At 49.7% G+C, this 19,713-nt stretch overlaps 1 protein-coding gene across 2 annotated transcripts in view; it reads left to right on the plus strand.

Moving 5' to 3' along the window:
• The first annotated feature begins 5,225 nt into the window (after nucleotides 1-5,225).
• The window catches only part of LOC105181492 (growth factor receptor-bound protein 14), a 348,327-nt gene continuing 333,839 nt past the window's right edge, over nucleotides 5,226-19,713 (plus strand). The window contains exon 1 of one of the 2 annotated variants that reach the window (XM_025304178.1): nucleotides 5,226-5,391. Coding sequence is in view for 1 of the 2 variants with exons in the window: in XM_025304174.1 (XP_025159959.1) it covers nucleotides 10,806-10,861 (56 nt within the window). In the remaining variant the exon portion in view is untranslated. Of the gene's footprint in view, nucleotides 5,392-10,790; nucleotides 10,862-19,713 lie in introns of those variants that run through there. The other variant, XM_025304174.1, reaches the window with a different exon arrangement.

Here is a 19,713-nt window from a genome sequence, read left to right on the forward strand (position 1 = left end):
CCGGATTCGCGTTCCGCCAAGGTACAGAATGTTCCATGGCGGGCGCCCGGTACAATGGCGGCGGCTCCAAAGGCGCGTGCGGCCAAATGGCACGGCGAATGCGCGCCGTTGCGGCCATATGTCACGGCGTCCAGGTCGCCGACGCTCCTGCGAAGCGAGTCTCAGCCGCTTACGGCGAGCCATCCGCGTAGAAAGAGAGCCGATACTTGGTCATACCGAAGCCAGGGTGGCTCGTAAGAGTCGTTGTTGGGAGATTCCCTCGCGACCAGCTGCGCCAGTCGACGGGCCGACAGGAGTAGCGCGCGCGTGTGTGTGTGTATGTGTGTGTGTGTGTGTGTGTGGAGAAGCGAATCTCTGCGGCCATCGTCGGGGAAATAAGCGGAACGACGCGCGAAGCGCATAATGAATTTCAATTACGGCCCGCGGCAATAATTTGCTTATGCCAGGGGAGCAGCGTAATTTCGTCTGTGCCGGCGAACGCGAGTTCTCCAAAGTCGCGACATTTATACGCCGTTGCGCGTCGCCGTTTGTTCTACGTGACCGTGCGCGTAAATGCGCGTCCCTCCCCCCTCTTTGTCTCTCCCTCTCGCCTTCGTCCTCTCTCTCTCTCTCTCTCTCTCTCTCTCTGTCTCCGTTGTTTGCTGCCGCCTCTCTCTCTCTCTCTCTCTCTCTCTCTCTCTCTTTCTCTCTCCGTCGTGAGTCGCGCGGCATAAGCGCGCGATTGTTGTGCGGACGACGCAACGTCAATTCCGCGCCGTGTTAACCCCGATTAGCCCTCTCGGAGAGTCCTCCCCGTCGAAGCAATAAAACTCCTCGCTGGAGAAATCGTTCGGTCAAGTGCCTCAATTACGAGACGAGACGCGCTCGCGCGTGGCGATCGCCAGCGCCCCGAGCATGATCGCGCCGTCGGTGGCGAAACAACTTCTTCCTGTTCTTTCTTGTGCCTTTTTTTCTCTCTCTCCCTCTCTCTCCCTCTCTCTCTCCCTCTCTTTCTCGCGGGGCGTCGAACCGTGACGCCAATAAAGTGGAATGGATGAATCATGCATGAGATGAGGAAATAGATTCCTGGATGTTCCTTTCCGCCTAGCGCGCGCGCGTCCTCGGCGACACGCGCGGGGACATTAATATTCGTGTTTCGTGAATTCTCAGAAGGCGGACCGCGCGCGCGCGCGCGCGAAGTCGTAAAGCAGGGATTGAAGCCGGCATAATTTTCGGCGTGTACAATTTTCGACGCTAATGCATGCACGCGAGGGCACGTGTGGACGGAGGAAAATATTAGGCCGCGTTGCTCGCGCGCGTGTACCGAGAAAGAGCGATTGCAGTTTATTTCATTTCTTCAACCCTGTGATCGGCGGAAACGCGATACTGCATTTCGACGTTTCTGGTAACTCGATATTTCTGAAATTGAGCATTTCAGGTCGCTCTATTCACGATTCTGAACTTCAAAATTCAAAATTCGAGACGGTGTGGATACAATACGGCTGACGTAGGGTTGAAAAAAATGTAAAAGTTTTACGGAATATTGTGAATTTGGAGCTTCGGCCGTCGCTCTTTTCAATACAGCAAGTTTTATAAACAAAAAGCCGGAATGTTTTTCACATTTCATATAACTTCATCATTATAAATTATACTTATTCGTTATTTCAGTATTTTGTTACTCTAGTGATTTTAAAAATAAAAATTTCGTGTATATTCATTATTTAACTTTTTCATGAAAGATCGTCAGTTTTATTTCGATGAAATAAAGTTACGATTCGTGTTGCCATATTGGGTCCTTATTGAAAAATTTGACTTCATATTCGTAAGCAATGACCTGAAAAACCTAGAAAAAAAAAAAAAAAAAAAACGCGGCAACCTTCCAAGGGAAGCCGCCAATAATGGCGCCGCGGAGTTGACGGATCCTCGTCCGTGCGATCGCGGCTAATTAACGGCCTGGCAGGAATCATCGCCGGCGAGAGCTGTCGGCGCGCAAAAAACAGAAACACAAAAGTCCGACGCGAGCGAAGATTAAGCCGGCCGACAAAAACGCCGGTTTCCCATCAAACTAGCGAAAATGTAAAGTGAGTTGCGAGCGGGACGTTAAGGCGGCGAAGAAGATATCGAAAATACATTGGGAAGTATAAAGCCGGTGGAGGGCAGGGAAGAGGGGACGAGCGGGTTACAGTCCGGGTCGGGGGCTTATGAATACTTTATAAGCATCGCTCTTATTCGCCATCGTGTAGCTCTGACGCCAGTTTTCTTGATCCGCACGGGGCAATTTCCGCGAAACTGCAGCGAACGGTTACGCCATACATAATACCGCCGCGCGACCTTGCGCGTCTCCCACGACAAGCGGTGGCGATGCAAATCGCACGAGACGTCTTCTCAGACACGTCGTCGTCGTCGACGACGTCGCGACGACGCGCGAAGGAATCGTTCGATCTCTCGCGCGCACGGCAGCGGCGAGGACGGCGGACGTTATTGAGGCTTAAGCCGCCAGGTACTCCATTAACGGCGACGTGCCAAGGAGCAGTTTGTCAAAGCGCGACGCATTTGCATAATTGCCGCGCACGGTGAATAATTATGCGCGTATCCATTAGGTAATAAAGTCGAAGCCAAACTCGCGACGATTCCCGCGTGTGACAGGCGTGAACCGCGAAGTGTCGTTTTAATCTCACCCCATTCTACCTTGCTGCCTCTCCTCCGTCCTTCGTCTTTACCCCCCCCCTCTCTCTCTCTCTCTCTCTCGCTTTCTCCTTCTCATCCCGTCTCACCCCCTATCTCGATTTCTCCCTAGCTCCCTGCGTATCTGCTCTCGGCCGTGAGTTACCTGCGCACCGAGTAATTTATAGCGGCCCGCCGCCGCGGCTGCATAATTCGCACGCACGCGTACGCACGTGTGCGTCGGTTAATGCATCGCGTACGAGGCAAACCGATCAATTCGTAATCTCGTTCATGCGTGCACACGCGCGCGCGCGCGCGCATGTGTGTGTGTATGTGTGTGTGTGTGCGCGATACTTTCGTCGCGACCGCAACGTCCGCGGCGCGACACGCGCGGATCCGTCAAAGACGTGCTAATTTCGCCGCGCACGCGGCGAGGCGCAGCTCATCAAAATTTGCGGCCTATTGGAACGCTAATCGCGTAGCAACCGCGCGAGGCGGCGGTGTGTTTTCAAAGAGAGAAGGAGGGAGCGTGCAGTTAAGACTGATATTTTATTAATTTGCCGTGAGATCTTTGTGATTTTCCTTTTCCTAACCAGACATTCGCAGGAAGTTTGAGCACTAAAAGGAAAACGGAAGATCTTCGTTGAGGTGAATATCGCAATTAGTGTGTGATCCCATGGTGAAAAATAAATTAGTAAATTAATACGTAATTTGCATGTTGGAATCAAGTTGGCGCCGTCGGTTCTGTCGGAGAGCGCATTTGGGAGTTTGACTGTGTCGTATTTTTCTAATTTATAGAAGGATTGCTACTCGCGCGAGTCGACGGTAAACCTCCCTGATTGCAAAGAGAAAATGCAATCAAGGTTGATATTTTATAATTTCGCCACTTCCCCCCAAATCCTCCCGTAATAAGTTTGAGGATTGACGGAGAAACAGAAAATTCTCGTTAAGATGAACGTCTTCTAATTACTGACCAATCGCAAGACTCTCCAAGACGAATTAACAAATTAGTAACACGTATAGAGCTATAACGTGTAGAGCTAAACAACACACAGCTGATTTTACCGGAAAGATCGAATCTTTTAACATTGTTGTATCCTTCCAACTCGTGGATGGGCTTCGATCGATCTATATTTCCTTAGAAATAATATTTTATACTGCGACACGGTACAGCAGTTTAGTTCCATTTTCCTATTAACACTTATCTCTAATGTATCTCATCTCATTAACCTCCTCGCGCGAATCGCAAACTCGACTGCCTCCTCACGGCCGATTATATCACGACGACGCGCGTCACGGCTGCGCTGCGTGCGAAATACAATAAGAATATTCGACGCGCATTTGATGGTTCTTTCTCACCCTTTCTCTCTTTCCCTCTCTTTCCCTCTCCGCTTGGCTCGAAGCAATCGACAGCGATAGATTCGTTCCGAATTTAGGCGGCGAATGTTACGACTGATCTTTGCCGGCGGTACTTTCTCTCTCTCTCTCTCTCTCTCTCTCTCCCTCTCTTTCTCCCCCTCTCGTGGCGGTGAGGTGCAGTTTGTCAGAGTGTAATGCATCTGCATAATTCAACGAGCTGCCGGCGTACACTCACGTCGGCTAATGCGGGCCTCAATTTATGATCATTTTTGCCGCGCCGGGGAACGTCGATATTCGTCGGGGCTGGGCAAACTTGGGCCACCTCTTCATTTCCTCACGCCGCGGAGTTTGTTATAAGGAGACCACCAGCGCTTTGCCGCGGCCGCGATGAACCGTAGAGTCGGAGATCGAGCTGGGCCGGATGTCGGGATCGTGTTTCCCGCGCGCGGGCGCGCGATGCGTTTGCATAATTTACCAGCCGATGGACGCAGCTGGGGCTGCCGAAGTTTGCGCAACAATCTCGAAATTAAATTTGCAGCGACTTTTAGTACATCGGGGAGCGCGCCGACGGCGACGGCAGCGGCGGCGGCGGCGTCGGTGGTTCGGGGTGATTCGTTACAACTTTAAACGGCGTTTAAGAAGTACGTGCGGGGGGGGCCTCCCCCGCGCACGCTCGGCCGCCGCAATAATGCAGGGTGTTCCGGGATCATAGGAGCAGGTGGCGGTACAAACATTTGGCGTGCAAACACCGCGAGAACGCGCCGTACAGTACGACCGAATGGACTACTCTCTTCCTTCTCCTCCGCCCGGCCTCTTTTCTATTCGTTCAAACTGGATTCTCGTTACCGGACGATACGATTACCGAGGAGAACGTCTGTTCTCCTCCGGATCACAGGTCGCCGGTCTGCTGACGTCACGAGCGCCGCGTGCACGTGACGGCCGGCTGATTAATTCAGCAATGCCGCCGAAGACGCTCCACGCGCGACGGCTCGCAGACTGCAACCGCGCAGTCCGCGAGTCGTCTGCCGCGTGACTCGCGGGAGTGTCCTTCTTCCGGGGCTACGCGCGGGAAGGCTGAAGGTCATCCGAGGCCACCGAAGAATCTGCATGCTGACACGCGCGCGTTTAACCTGTCGGCGGCGGCGGCGGCGGCGGCGCGTTGAGTAAACAGCGGCCTATCCGCAACACGCTGGCCTTGGAGGTCTTGACACGTGGGTAATTGCGTTTTCCAGGTGCGGCCCGAAACTTTGGGAAAGCCCGTGCGTCAGCTCGGCGTACTCTGCTGGCAACGAGCGAGCGAGAGAGAGAGAGAGAGAGAGAGAGGCAGCCGCGCGAGGAACGAGAGCGCCGGAGGTGTCCCGCGTGCGATGTCGCGCCGTGCTGCGTAGCGTGAGTAATGCAAACATCATTTCGCCTGCAAGGGTTTCGGCCATGGTGCACCGTACTTGAAGACTCGTCCTGAGAACGAGCCGCGCGAATGTCAAGCGAGCGAGCGAGCGAGCGAGCGAGCGAGCGCGTTATGGAGGCGCGTTTCGGGCCGCGGCACTAAATTTCATTTGCATTTCGAAGATTAATACCGGCCGCACCTGGCGGCGCGGCGCGCGGGACGATCGATTATTTCGGGCTCGTAAATTCCGGCCTTAAGCAGAACGCGCGAGGAAGCGCGCGCGCGCGCGCGCAGTTAATTTTACGAATAGATTGCGCCGCTACACTCGGTAAATCCCCGCGCACTTACTTCCCCCGGCAGCCACGCGTCAGATTACGGAATATTAAGGCGTCTCGGCCGAGAGGCTTCTCTTCGTACTTGACCGCCAAGTTCTGATGGAAGCCCACGATCGCGCGCGAGGGGGAGGGAAAAGCAGCAGCGGCGGTAGTAGCGGAAGGGAGCAAGAAGGGATGACGATGAGGAGGAGGAGGAGGAGGAGGAGGACGCTGGCGTGTGCACGTTAACGACGATGAGGAACGACGACTCGAATCCTCGGGAGTTGAGCGCGAGCGACGGCGATGGCCCTTTCGCGTTTCGTAAACATCGTAAACTGCGAATCATTGGAAGTGACAGGCAGACAGCCTGACTGTTCACGAAGAACTCGACGTCGCGACGTTGATAGCCCTTAACTTTGCGCATGCTAATGCGACATCCGCGGGAGGGAGGAGGGCGACGACGGCGGCGGAGGATGGCGAGAGGGAAGGCGAGAGGCCGGCCGCCCTGACAACGCCGGCGGAGCTACCTCGCTCGCTCGCTCGCGGACGGGAACAATGAGTATCCGCGTGAGACAATGGCGCGGGGAAGCCGGTACAACGGCGGAATCGTAGCTTGTTAAGGAATTTTAAGCGGGCAACGATATCATATCGCGCCGCAGTGTGCTCTGCCGGGTCGGCAAAGATCGTCGGAGCAGCGAGTTCTAACGTAAAACGACGACGAACGGCGGCGGGGATGCCATTATATTCCCGTCGGAATCGATTATTCTTCCGTGACGGGAACATCTCGCGCCGAGGAAGTTATTATTCGTCGCGATGCTATTAAACATCGTCCCCGCGCGCACGCGCGAAATTACGCTCCGGCGCGACTTCAATTACAGAGAACGAGGAATTCCGGAGCGGCTTCTTGCCTCTTAGCGCACGATGTATCGCGACTGATCAGTCGTACGTTAATTAGTAACGGAGACCGTTGTTCGCGCTGCTCAATTTGCCTCATGTCTGTCGGCTGAAAATCCTCAAGAAACGATGACTAAGGCGCATGTCTCGATTACCGATAGTGCTCTACTTTCAGACAATAACACCGGTGGGTTTTTCTCAATAAATCCGCCAACACGAGTCCGTATTTATCCTAAATACACGTATTCTTACTCTAATTCACTCATGTATTGCCGGTAGTAAGTTTCGAATAAAATTCACACAGCCACGGCGAGCCAAAAATGCCAAGTAAATATGAATATTCAAGGAACGAATATACGTCTTAAATATGGATCTTTAAACTTTCAGCATAAAATGCGCGCATGATATATTGGGTTTTCCAATAACTTTGCCGGGATTTCCGCGAGGAATTAAAAGTCGATGCTCTTATAGTTGGACACAACTTTATCCAATAATGTATCTCGACTGCTTTTTTTTTTCGAGGGCAATAGGTCATGAAGAACGAGAGAAAAAAAAAAAGAAAATAATCATATTCGACTGCGGGGTTATCGGCTTCGAGTTTCTCGTAAAAATCCTTACGAACTTTCCGGCTTTCCGACGAGACGATTTTTACGTACTTTTAATTTAACCCGTACACTCTGTTAATTTGTTAAATTACTTCCACGATGAGGCCACTAAACGGGACGCTCACCCTGTTTTATTCCAGCCATTCCAAGAAAAATCCACCCTTCTCCGACAGCTGTCACAATCTCGGGAGAAATTTAGATAAGCGAAATTTCGCACTGTGCAGAGCGGAATTGCGAAATCGCGAGGCTGCAGTCGGGACGGCCGGCGGGGGAGGGGAAAGGGCGTTAACATTATATATATGTACGCGCGTATCGGGATGGCGGTCTGCTTACCGTAAAATGGAATGTTACGCTGTACGTTACGCGACAACGTATCATTCGTGAGCGTATTGTTTACGGCTGGCGACGGCGCAGGCGGGAGCAGGAGGGGGAGGGGAGGGAGAGGGGAGGGGAGGGGGGGAGGAGGAGGAGGAGGAGGAGGAGGAGGAGGAGGAGGAGGAGGAGGAGGAGGAGGCGGCGGCGGTGGCGGCAGCCGGCTGGCTGGCTGGCTAGACGAGCGGTGTCGCGCGTGTACGGAAAAATAATGCTGACCATTTCCATAAAGTTCATCGCTGCGCCGTGCGGCGCTCGCGGGGAGAAGACGATACCGACATCGCAGGGACGCTATCTGAGTACGAACTCAAACAGGAGCCAGGATAAAGGCAGAGCGAAAGGACGGTCTGAAATAACAGTCGAGCGTACTCGAGCCCGCGGACGGCGATGCAGCGCGCAGAGAAGAGTAAGGGTGAAAGAGAAAGAGAGAGAGAGAGAGAGAGAGAGAGAGGGGGGGGGAGAGAGGGAGAGAGAGAGAGGGAGAGAGAGAGAGAGAGAGAGAGAGAATGAGGGGGATGGAGAAACGCGCCACCGTTTTTCCCACGTACCTGCCAAAAGTTTATCTCGAGTTACGAAGAAGGTACGACGTCGTCGAAGAAAACTCATTGAGAAAGAGCGGAATCAAATGTCTCTCCTGTGCGCACCCCCTTCCCCGCCATGCTCGCCTCGCCTGGGCCGCCCGTTAACTTTTCTCCCACTTTAATCGCGTTCCCCCTTTATTCTCTCAATCGCTTTAATTTTTCTCATTACGGACGCGGTATCATTCAGATGAATCGGCTCGGGATAATCGCTTGCTCGTTCGATAGTTTTCATCGCGCGGTGAAGCCCTTAACCGGATCCTACCGTGGTTTTTTTAGGGGTGAGAAATGGAGAGAGAGAGAGAGAGAGAGAGAGAGAGAGAGAGAGAGAGAGAGAGAGAGAGAGAGAGAGAGAGAGAGAGAGAGAGAGACGAGGGGAGGGGAGGGAAGAGATGAGGAAAGATTCCAAGTAGATGGGGGGAAACTGAATTCCAACGAAGCGTAAAAACTGAGTTATACACTGATAAAATAGATCATTCACGTACATATATATATATTTGCGGTAGAAGGTGTCTCCGTAAAGTACATGAAACTTTTATTTTCCTCATTAAGGTGAATGTCCCAATTAGTGACAGTGGAGTGAACTCCACGAAAACCACCCACGCGCCCTATTAACGTGAATTTTGGCGAAAGTACTCCAAATGATCTCAAATGGATGGCCTTAAGTGGATTTTCGACGGCACAGAGGTTTAGTGCCGAAAAAGTTTAAATGACGTTGTATAACGTTGATAATATTACATTATCTTTCTCAGACGAGATTACGTACTGTGATCATATATTTACTCACTAGTCACTCATCTGTCTTTTTTATTCTAAATTATAAAATGTTAGGTTGAGACATAAATATCCATTTGTTATCTCATAAACATATACGATCGCAGCGCATGGATCGATGCAGTTATTAGTCAACTTGTCCAAAACTAAACTGTCATGTCACTAAAAATCGTGCTTCAGTAATTTTTGAGAAAATATTCTGTGTAAATCAAAATCTTTCCGTAAGTAAAAAAAAAAAAAAGATTACAACACGATAAAAACCCTCAATTAAAAGCCTCAAGCTTTCCGACAAGATCAGCTTTGTGTGCTTAGCGTGAAACATGTACGATTAATTATTTTAATTTCATTCACTTCATATTCACGATGAGGTTATATTGGATAACTGATTCGCCTTGGAACTTTTATTCCGGTTTGGATCGATTTATGTGGTGTAAAATTTCATTTCCCGCGTTCACGTGTAAATTACGCGGTCACATAAATTCACACGCCGAGGGAGCGGAAGAAAGTCAGTCCGATACTGCCTTCAACGGCGTCGATAACAAAGCGAGCTTATTGTTACCGTCCTTCGCGAAACAGAATTCGAATCGCGAACAATGCTTGCCGGATGTTGCGAGTCGTAACATAATTGGCTAAATAAGCGCGTAAGCCCGCGACTTAACTTGCACTCAAGAACTCGTTTCGCATTTACGCGCTAGCTCGCCAGACTCAGCCGGGAAGAAGGACAGGGAATTTCGGTACTGTGCTGTAAGCCCGGTTATACAAGATGTCCCTTTATCCACGAGTCAATTTGGAGCTGATTTTCTTCGGGTGATTTTTCTTGTAAGCTTAATATCGTAATTTTCCAAATTTCAGCGGAATAATTTGAATCTCGGAATTTGAGTTCTACAAGAATCACAAATTTCGTCAGGCTTGAAGCAGCAATGAAGAATTTCGGAATATTAGGATCACCTGTATATATTAGCAACCAAATATTCCAAATGAAACGCACGCAAGGCTTCACTTTGTCCTTCACGTACACCACAAAGACCATTCTCCGAAATAACAATCAACAAGTCTTAGTTGTCGCTTGCTGTATATTGAAAAGTTGACAGTGGACAAAGTTTCATAAACAGACCATCGTTTCCCGACATTTTGCAAAAGTTAAAAAAAAAAAAAAAGCCGCCGAGCACATAGAAATGGCACACGTATGTGCGTGAAAACAAAACTAGCCTCACCCAACTTTTATCATTCACGCGATATAGATTAGGTTAGGTTAGTTTGGTTTGGTTTGGACTGAGAGGGGTCGGGGGTCTCCTGTGCATATGCTGTTCACACATTTGCTGCTTTACATACACACATCGGTTTTTCATATATCCTCCACACTACCCATTTTTAAGGGTATACAGTGTATACATTGTGCACACAACGTATACGCTAATCGATCGATAACGTACTTGATCGAAGAAATTAAAACAAAACAAACTTCGCAGTATGCTGGATATTTGTCTATAAACCACATCCCATATTTACTTCTCAAATGTGCACAGTGTCGAAAAACGATGGTATCTGTTTACTAAACTTTATCCGTTAACAACTTTTTAGTAAACAAGCAAGCGACGTCTGGGACTTCTCCTTTGTTGCTTACGAAGATGATCTTTATAATACGCGTGAAGGACAAGGTCGTTGGACTTTCCTCCATTAAACGGGAGGTTTCATCGTATTATTATTTTTTTTTATTAACGTTGGAAATTTTCATAAAATTAGGATTTAGGAGGATGAGATAAGGAGGGGGTTAAACAAGAATATAAAGATAGCAGTTGCGTGCTCGATAATGCTGCGTGCCGGTAGAGATTTAAATTTGTAAGCGGATTTGTGCGATATATGACGAGGTCAAACAAAAATGGGAGACGAGACAGAGGCAGAGATGTCAACAAGCAAGATTTGCGGCATTATTAGGTACATAAATCAGTATTTGCGATATTTAAAACAATTTTAAAAACCAACAGACATAGAGTTTAAATTATCGACGATCGTTGCTCGAGAGCATAATTAGTCACAATTTTATATCACATTCTTCTTGCATACAGGTACAAATCGACAAATAATCACGAAATTCTAACCATTTGTCGACTCGGTGTCCCTTATCAAGCGTCTCGGTTAATTTATTTTAAGACCGTTAATTAATTCTGAGGCCTGTCCATGTGAATAGACTGTTTAGTATTTATTATTTAAATTAATTCAATCAAAATATTTTCCATCGCTCGCTACACAACCTTCAACCGATCTTTCTAGCGATAAGTGGATTCCGCGGTAGAAAAAAGACTTTAGAAGCGAAAATTTCGAATTCACCATCAATCCTCGGAATTAACCGAAACACCTAACATGTACTCGGTAAATTCGTCAAACGTCCGTTCAAGTCGAAAAGCATAATCATTGACTCGACATACCTGGACATTCAGCACCGTTGCCCGCGTCCGGGTGTCCTGGCTCCTCGACGTCCTGGCAGCTGCGTGGCGGCACTGACAGCACTGTTAGTCACTCACTCGCGACACTCGATCGAAATGTTTACACGAATATGTTTACACGTGTTAGCGCGCCGAGAGGCCTGAATCCGCTATTTCGGGAGGGCCGGTGAAATATTTTAATCGCCCGACGGGGATGACGAACAACGCACCGATACAGGTAGTCCGCGGTATGCGGGTGTCCGGCCAACCGGCTCAAAGCGGCCGCGGAAACACGCGGCTCACGCGGAAACACGCGCGAAGGTACGTTCGATCGGCTTGAAGGTCCGGCGTGTTTTGAGGACGTCGATTGTTGCGGTTCTCTCGGCGTTCGGTGACCGCCGCCGACTGTTGACAATCGCTGAGGGGAAGGGTAGGGGATTGACCTTATCCTTCTCGCCGGTTGTTTTGGTACTCCCATGCGTGACGTATCGCTATTCCGCGTATGTGTGTATCGTAGGCGTTTCGTCTGCTCATTGAGACGTTCCAGAGACGGTCCTTGAACAACAATTAAACGCAAAAGTAGAGTATCGATATACGTATAATCGAATCTTAAATGATTCTGAAAAATGGATTTTTCTTAAAGCCTCAAGACGCGGCACACGTAGCAGCCTTAACGTGGCACAATGCAGCACAATTCGAAAAGTGCGAGGCCAACTTCACGCACGTCGGCTCAATGCTCTCGATTCGCCTTCACTCTTGCGGCAATGAAACCGCGTAGTTTGTCGGAGCCGAATGGCCGCTCGCGTAGATCAAAAGTCTCGGTACGCTTTGCGAATCGGAGACACATCGACTCGAAATTCATCGCACGGGAATTCGCGCAGGGCACGAGGGCAGGCACGGGACCACTCCCGGGGCTCGACATCGCGCAGCTCGAGACCGCGGCCGCAGACGGAGAGCGTCTCGTGCATTCGCGGCCATATATCCGGAATTGGCGAAATTGACGCGCGTGGCACTTGAGGCCAGTGTAAATATTATGCATATCGCGATGCTAGGGAGGGAAGGCCGTCGCAAGGGGAATGTGCACCCGGGTATCGACCCGGCCTCCCACGTTTCGGCGACACGAGGGACCGAAGTTCTCTGTTGGCACTTAAGTGCGCTAATAACCGGAGTGCTCTCGCGTTCCATTTAGGAATGCCGTTGCTTCGCTCGACAAATAGTATCCGCTCTTTCCTTCTCCCTCTCCCTCTCCCTCTCTCTCTCTCTCTCTCTCTCTCTGTGTCTCTCCGCCGCTGTTTTTCCTCTAGCGTAATGGGTGCGCGAAAACGCGCGATGATATCGTCGCGGCGGTGTGTGAAATGATCACTCGCGAGGGCCGCGTTTCTCAGCCGCCGCAACACCCTTCGCGTGTTTCGCGAGAATTCCATCGAGAAACGTGTAATTGCATGCCATCTTAGCGTTGTCAATGATATACGGGGAATTGGAGGCGCCTACCGCGCCACCACGGCAAATTAGCTTCGTGTAACGCGGCGTGTTGTCTGGTTTTTTAATCGCACGCTGCGTTGCGCACAGATGATCGCGTTGAGATGATCGACCGAGGCGGCGAGGCGATATTCAGGCGACATTCGCGATATTTAATCGCTGAGAGTAAATTTAGACCGAGAAAGCATGTAGACAATTTCCACCTCCGCGGGAGGCTGATGATGTCGACTCGTGCCGAGATTTTTCAACGCCAAATCTACGACGACCGCCAATCTATTTCTATTCGAGCAGTCGAAATGACAAATATCTGCAAAATAATAGATAAAAATAATAAAAAATACTTATGGATACTAAACATATATAAAATCATTTCATTTATATTCGTTCATTTATATCCACTGAACGTCACTGAAAGAAATAAAACTCACGGTTCCAAAAATCCGTGAGTAATTTTTATAACAAGAAGGTTATTGAGGAATCGTTTCGACCCCCAGCCGTCTTTCCATCCGTCTAACCGTCTTTCGTCGATATGTTTTCCCGCCTCCTCGCTCGCTCTGATCAGCTGGGATGCTGATTTCTTATTTTCACCGCAATTCCATGAAAAATATTATCAGGAAGGAAGGGACAAGCGAGTCGCTGTCGCCGTTCTAGCGCGGCTCTCAGCCGTCCACATAAACCCCCAGCGATAGAATCCACTTTCATCCCGCTGCGAAGTGAAAGCCCAGTGCGCTTCTGAATCCTTCCACTCGCGTGTCCTCATAATATCATCGCCGTTGCTTCATTCGCCGCACTCGGCGGATAAATTATGCGACGGATCGGCGGAATGCGCGGCTCGAAATGAGGGCTTTATTCCTCGGGCGCGTGCCGCGCGAGCGATATACGCGTCCGAGCGAAATTAGTTAGCGAGTTTCATACACGGCCCGTATCGTACGATACGACTACGATATTATCTCAGCCGGAGAGCTCAGCTGATCATCGTCGAAAAGCCGGCCTCGCACTCGGCTCGCGCAGGTAACGACGCAGAATCTCCGTCTCGCGGTCGTCTCCTTCGCTGCCGCGGGATCGACAACAGATACTGCAATAAACGCTCACATGCCCTTTAATTACCGCGCGATAACAGTAAAAACGAATGTGTAACGCTATCGTGAGCCGGCGACACAAGTGGCGTAAATGGCCTCGCGACGGAAAATTGGATGTAGATCGTCGGCGTAGCACGCGTTGGTAAAGAGCTCTCCCCGCTCTCCACTCCCCTTCTCACTCTTTCTCTCTCTCTCTCTCTCCCTCCCTCTCCCTCTCTCTTTCGTTCGCTCGCTCGTTATTAGCCGCGGTACGTTCGTATTATCGTATTAACGTTATACACAGAAGTTCATGCTGGATGCATTCCGCCCGGGAAGCCGATCGATTCGAGTCGTTTTCAGTTAACTCGAGCCGCTCTCGCACGAGCGAATGTAATACACAGTCCCCTAATTATCGGATCGCGCGCGAGGACCGAAGTGCACGTCTGAAATTATTCAAAGAAACAATTACGTAATAACGAGAGCGCGTGAGCGGATCAGAGGCACGGTCGTGGCGGCGGCGATTGATTCGATTTGTTCGTGGAATTTTCAACCGGGCTCCTCGTTCCTCTTCTCCCCCCCCTCCTCTCTCTCTCTCTCTCTCTCTCTCCTTTCCGCGCGCTTCGCGTCGAGCGGTTGCCGTAACGCGAGCGCACGATTGTCTCGGTAAATCGACTTGGCATTAACTATGAGCGTGTCATAGCCAGCTATGAGGAAATGAAATTCGCTCGTTAATAAGTGTCGTACGTGGTAATTAAAGTCACGCCGGCGTGGCAGCGGTAGCAGTAGTGGCGGCGGCGGCGGCGGCAGAAGCGGCGGGAGAGAGCAACGTGACGCGAATATATTACAAACACGCGAGTCTCGACTCCGCGTGAATGTATAAAATTGAACGTAAGCTCGCTATATAAATTGACTGAATGGGCGTGACCATCTTTTACGCCGAACCGTTACGGGGATGCTCTCCCTCTCTCTGCCCCCCCCCCCTTGCCGTTGATTGTTCGCGGGATTGCATCGCGCGCTCGTAAAAACCAAGACGCGAGCAATCCGAGTCCGATTTTTACTCGCTCGCGATAAAAGCACGAGCAATTACGACAGAGAGAAATAAGTAGCTAAGGAGGGGGGAAAGGTACAACAGATAGCCGGAAGGGCCAGGGAAAGGGAGAGAGAAGGCGTTGCACATTACGGGCGAAATTTATCCCCCGACAACTCGGCGCGCCATAATTCGACGTTACGCGTGCAGTCTCTTATTTTTTCTCCCCCTTTTCCCTCCCCGTTTCAATATCGAGCCGGGCCGGGGCACGTTCGTAATTTACGGACCACGAAGGCCGCGCTCGCTCTCTCTCTCTCTCTCTCTCTCTCTCTCTCTCTCTCTCTCTCTCTCTCTCTCTCTCTCTCTCTCTTTCTCGAAACGACCGTCGCGTTGGCTGTTCCTTAATTTGCACGGCAGCCGCCGCGCGCCGCGCACGTTCAGGACGTCTTCGCGGGCTTCGGGGCCGAGGTGAATCCACCATGAGAACGAATGCTTGGGAGTTTTTGGCCGCTTGCACGGCTCGCCGCTGTTCAAAATATGACACTGTTACGCGATGCACTGTCTGGCCGGGCTCCTAAACGTTTATTATTATGTGTGCACACGATCGCGTAAGGACACGTATACGTTTCGCTGGCGTGGAGGCGCGCAGGATCGCAGCGCTGACGCAACGGGGTGAGCGAGGTGAGCGCGAAATAAGAACGTCGAGACTCGGACAAATGAAGAGGAAAGTCGCGAATACATTACACATACATACACGAGCTCCACGGAAACCCGAGAAGTAACCCGTCATGCGCAGGTAGGGCGACGGGTCCAACTGATCGGAGAATTCTCCTCTATTGTTTGCAAACGACCGTGTAACGTCAGGGGCGGACGGTGATTCTTCGGGGCTTGGTGCCAATGCATTCCTTTAAGTGCTCGTAACGAATGTTCAACATACACGTGCACACGTCTACGTAAAATCGAAGCACGTTTGTTTCACATAAATTCCAAAAGATGAAAGCGTTATGTTATCGGTGCTGTGCCAGTTGGCCGTGACTTTTCACCTCACAATTGCAATTTGTTTCCTTCAACCATCAGCTAACTTATTTATTTCGTTGGGGGAAGTGAGCGCTAAACTATTGGCTGATGAAGCGATGACAAAGAACCTCCGCAAAAAGGGTCGATTTTTTGCCCGTTTTTTGGTCCTCGATTTTGAAATCGAATTTTATGCCAAAACATAATTTATGATGGGACATTAATTATAGAAAAATTTTACGTCGAGCATACGATTGGTTTTAAAGATGTAGAGGGTCAAAGTGGTCATTACCTACTAAGAAAGTGTGACACTTTATCGCACGAATTTTTGTAAAATTCGATATCTATAGGTTCTTTGAGTTGATTATGAATCTGATGTAAGATTTAAAAAATTCAAGATGGCAGGTGCAACATGGCGGACACACATAGTGAAACAATCATTTACTTTTATTGGAACTGTTATGTTGTGGTTTTTGGCTAGCTCATTGCGAATTTTCTATTAGGTTTTCGAAAGTAATCTTTCCAACGACAATTTTTGAGTGGAAAAAGTATTTTTTTATTGTTTTTTCATAAAAAAAATATCAAATTCAAATTGATACGTTACATGATGCATAAAGGATAACGTAATGTAGTTTTATTTGTTATATTTTGAAGCTTTTTCATTGCAGTTTCCGTGACTCTTTATAATTACATATCATTATATCCAATAATATAAAAGTTATCTAAAAATTCAGTTCTGAAGTTATCGGTTTTAAAGTATTGAGTATTATAATTAGAGGAAAACACTATATTCTTTATCAAACAAGACTAAAATGTTTAACTCTTCACGAAAAATGAAAATTCTCCGAAATAGTTGAAGGTGCTCACGACGTTTTATTTGTTTCCGTACAACGTGATACAGTTTTATTGCAGATTTTATCTTGCCTTCACTGGCTGGATAACATTTTTATCTTGCCTTCATTGGCTGGATAACTTTTTCATCTTACCTACACCGAAGGTAAATGAAGGTAAATCTGATAGAAAATTCGCAATCAGCTAGCCGAAAAAACTATAACATAACAGTTCTAATAAAGGTAAATAATCGTTTCACTATTTGTGTCCGCTATAATTACATCCGGCATCTTGAATTTTTTAAATATGACATCGAATTTGTAATAAGCAACTCAAAGAACCCATAGATATTGAATTTCGCAAAAATTCGTGCGATGAAACGTTATTAGTGTCAAGCTTCCTTAGTAGTAGGTAGTGACTACTTTGACCCTCTATATCTCTGAAACCAATTGTATGCTCAATGTAAAACTTTTTTGTGATTAATATCTTATCATGAGCTATCATTTCGCATAAAATTTAATTAAAAAATCGGGGACTGAAAAACGGGCACTTTTTGTGGAGGTTCTTTCGCGCCTCATGTGACCAGACATTAACAGGGCTGAATTTCCACCAAGGAAGTCGGCCATTTTCGATGAGACCGTGTCTACAGAGCTCCTTCCAGCGTACCAGGTGCGCTGATTATTCTCTCTTCGCGAAACGCCGGAGCGTTTTGTAATTTTCCGTTCACCTCAGCCCGGTCTAGTCGCAGTCGACGATTGCTTGAATGTCCCAGACACCCGGTATACACGTGGGGAAATGAAACGAGATATAAAGCAGCAATAACATGGAGGAACGGGCAAATAAACAACCGTACAAGCCAGAATAAAACGCAGCGAGCACACGACACGCGGATAACGAGCATCGCGAGGGGGATGACGACGGAGGCCAGGCTAGCATCGCGAGGGGGTGACGAGGGGAGCGCCAGGCGCTGCAAAGCCCGGCGACGGCACTGCGAGCGCGCGACGGAGCAGCGTTTTCGGGGTTCCGTTGGCAGTGCCAAGGTCGGAATTCCCGCCGCTGACGACGACGACGACGGCGCGTTGGCCTAGGTTAGGCACAACCCGGACTTTTATTAGCCGGATGCCACCTCACGAGGCGGCGTACGCGGCAGATTTCCCGCGGCAGACACGTTGGCGCCGCCAAATTGTGCCGTATCTGTGCCTGCTCGCGGAAGCCCCGTCGGGTTAATATTCGCACACGCGGTAGTGGGGCAGTCCGAGGACGGCGGAGATTCGCCTGGCGATATGATGAGACGCGCGGTTCTTCTCAAACATGGTCTGAACAAATCAACGTCTCGCGAGAGAAGAGGAGGAAGAAGAAGAAGAAAAAGAAGAAGACGACGACGTGCGCGAGCGCGATCTCATCGGGATGAGACTCCGTTATGATCAGCAACACACAGAGACGTGAAGACAGAAACGTGGCGTATCGTGGGGTATAAGCGGCCTTCGAGGAGGACGAAACACGGGGCGGTTATCGGACCGGGTGACGGCCGGGTGTGTGGAAGTCTCCGCGATGCGGGAGACGCGCTATCCGATTTCGCGTCCGGATTGGCAGCTTCGGCGCCGATATTGTGTACTCGGGGAAATTGACTGCGGCTCGCGTGCGCGCGCGCAAGAGAGAGAGAGAGAGAGAATGTTTGTGCTGGCGACAAGAGGAAGACGCGCGCGGCCGATCACGCGACGCTGCAATTATTCGATGCGAACGCACTCCTTCCCTCTCGGCGGAACGTACGAGTGCGAGCGCGACGGCAGCCCGGATGCGATTAAGCGAATAATATCACCGCCTCTCTTTGCACGAGACATCATTTGCTTTACAGATTTATTTAGCCAACGAGAAATTATTCCCTGGCGCGCAGAAGATCGCCCGACTCGCCCGAGCGCGTCGCTGGTTATCGGAAACGCGCAAGAGCCACGGAAAAGCGAGCGATTTCACGGAGGGTGCAGAGGGAGAGAGCGAGTGAGTTAGGGCGGCAAACATTCGATACGTTTCCCGCGCAATCTCGGGGATCCAGTGTTTGCGCGTATGACCATTTGTCACCTTACCCCGGACGGCCCTTTTTACGCCTGCGTTTCAGCGCGGATTCCCGCAATAATACGGCGGAGGAGCGGCCGAATAAAGGATTCGACCTAAGCGCTAAGAGATGGCGATTTGAGAAGAAGAAAAACAGCCACGAAGACAGAGAGAGAGAGAGAGAGAGAGAGAGAGAGAGAGAGAATGTGACAAGGGGTGAGAGGCCATGGAGGAAAGGAGGAACAGAAAGGCTTGGTGAATTTCCCTGAAGCCGCGGGCGCTCGAGAGCGTCACCGTTGAAATTGGCTTCGTAAAGTCGATCGCCGGAATGTTCATGGCGACGCGTCGCGCGAACGGCCGCGTCGCATTTATAATCCCACGTGTCGAGGAGAGCTTTGAAACGTTGCTCGGTGACGAGCGAGATTGGCGAAATGCGCGCGCGGCGCAAAAAGCGACCGACTCTTTGTGAAAGAGTTACATCCGGTGCGAGCGAGTCCTCGAACGAGGCTCGCTCCTTCCGTCCTCGAGGAGCGATTTTTGTCTGCGTTGTACGTACGTGAATAATTTCACGCTGCGATCGACGCCGCCGCCGATCGTACAACCCGCTGGGTTTCAATTCAAGGTCTGCATAATCGCTACGATTACGACGAGTCCGGATTTCGAGCGATCGCCGATGAATAACCTGCAAGTCCACGTTTCATTTGAAATGTCTCATCGAAACGGATCGTCTAGGCGACCGAGGCGGAATTTTGATCCTACTTTCGACTTTGGTGCTTCACTTGATGCTGCTAATTTAATACCATGAAGTCCAGATCGATCTCTTTTGATTCTATTTAACCTATGTACAACCTTGCCTTGAGGTCCTCTTCAGGACGAACAGAGAAAATTGTTTGGTCGAATGAAACA

The sequence above is a fragment of the Harpegnathos saltator genome, unplaced genomic scaffold, assembly GCF_003227715.2.
Source record: "Harpegnathos saltator strain DR-91 unplaced genomic scaffold, Hsal_v8.6 scaffold119, whole genome shotgun sequence".
Taxonomy (NCBI): domain Eukaryota; kingdom Metazoa; phylum Arthropoda; class Insecta; order Hymenoptera; family Formicidae; genus Harpegnathos; species Harpegnathos saltator.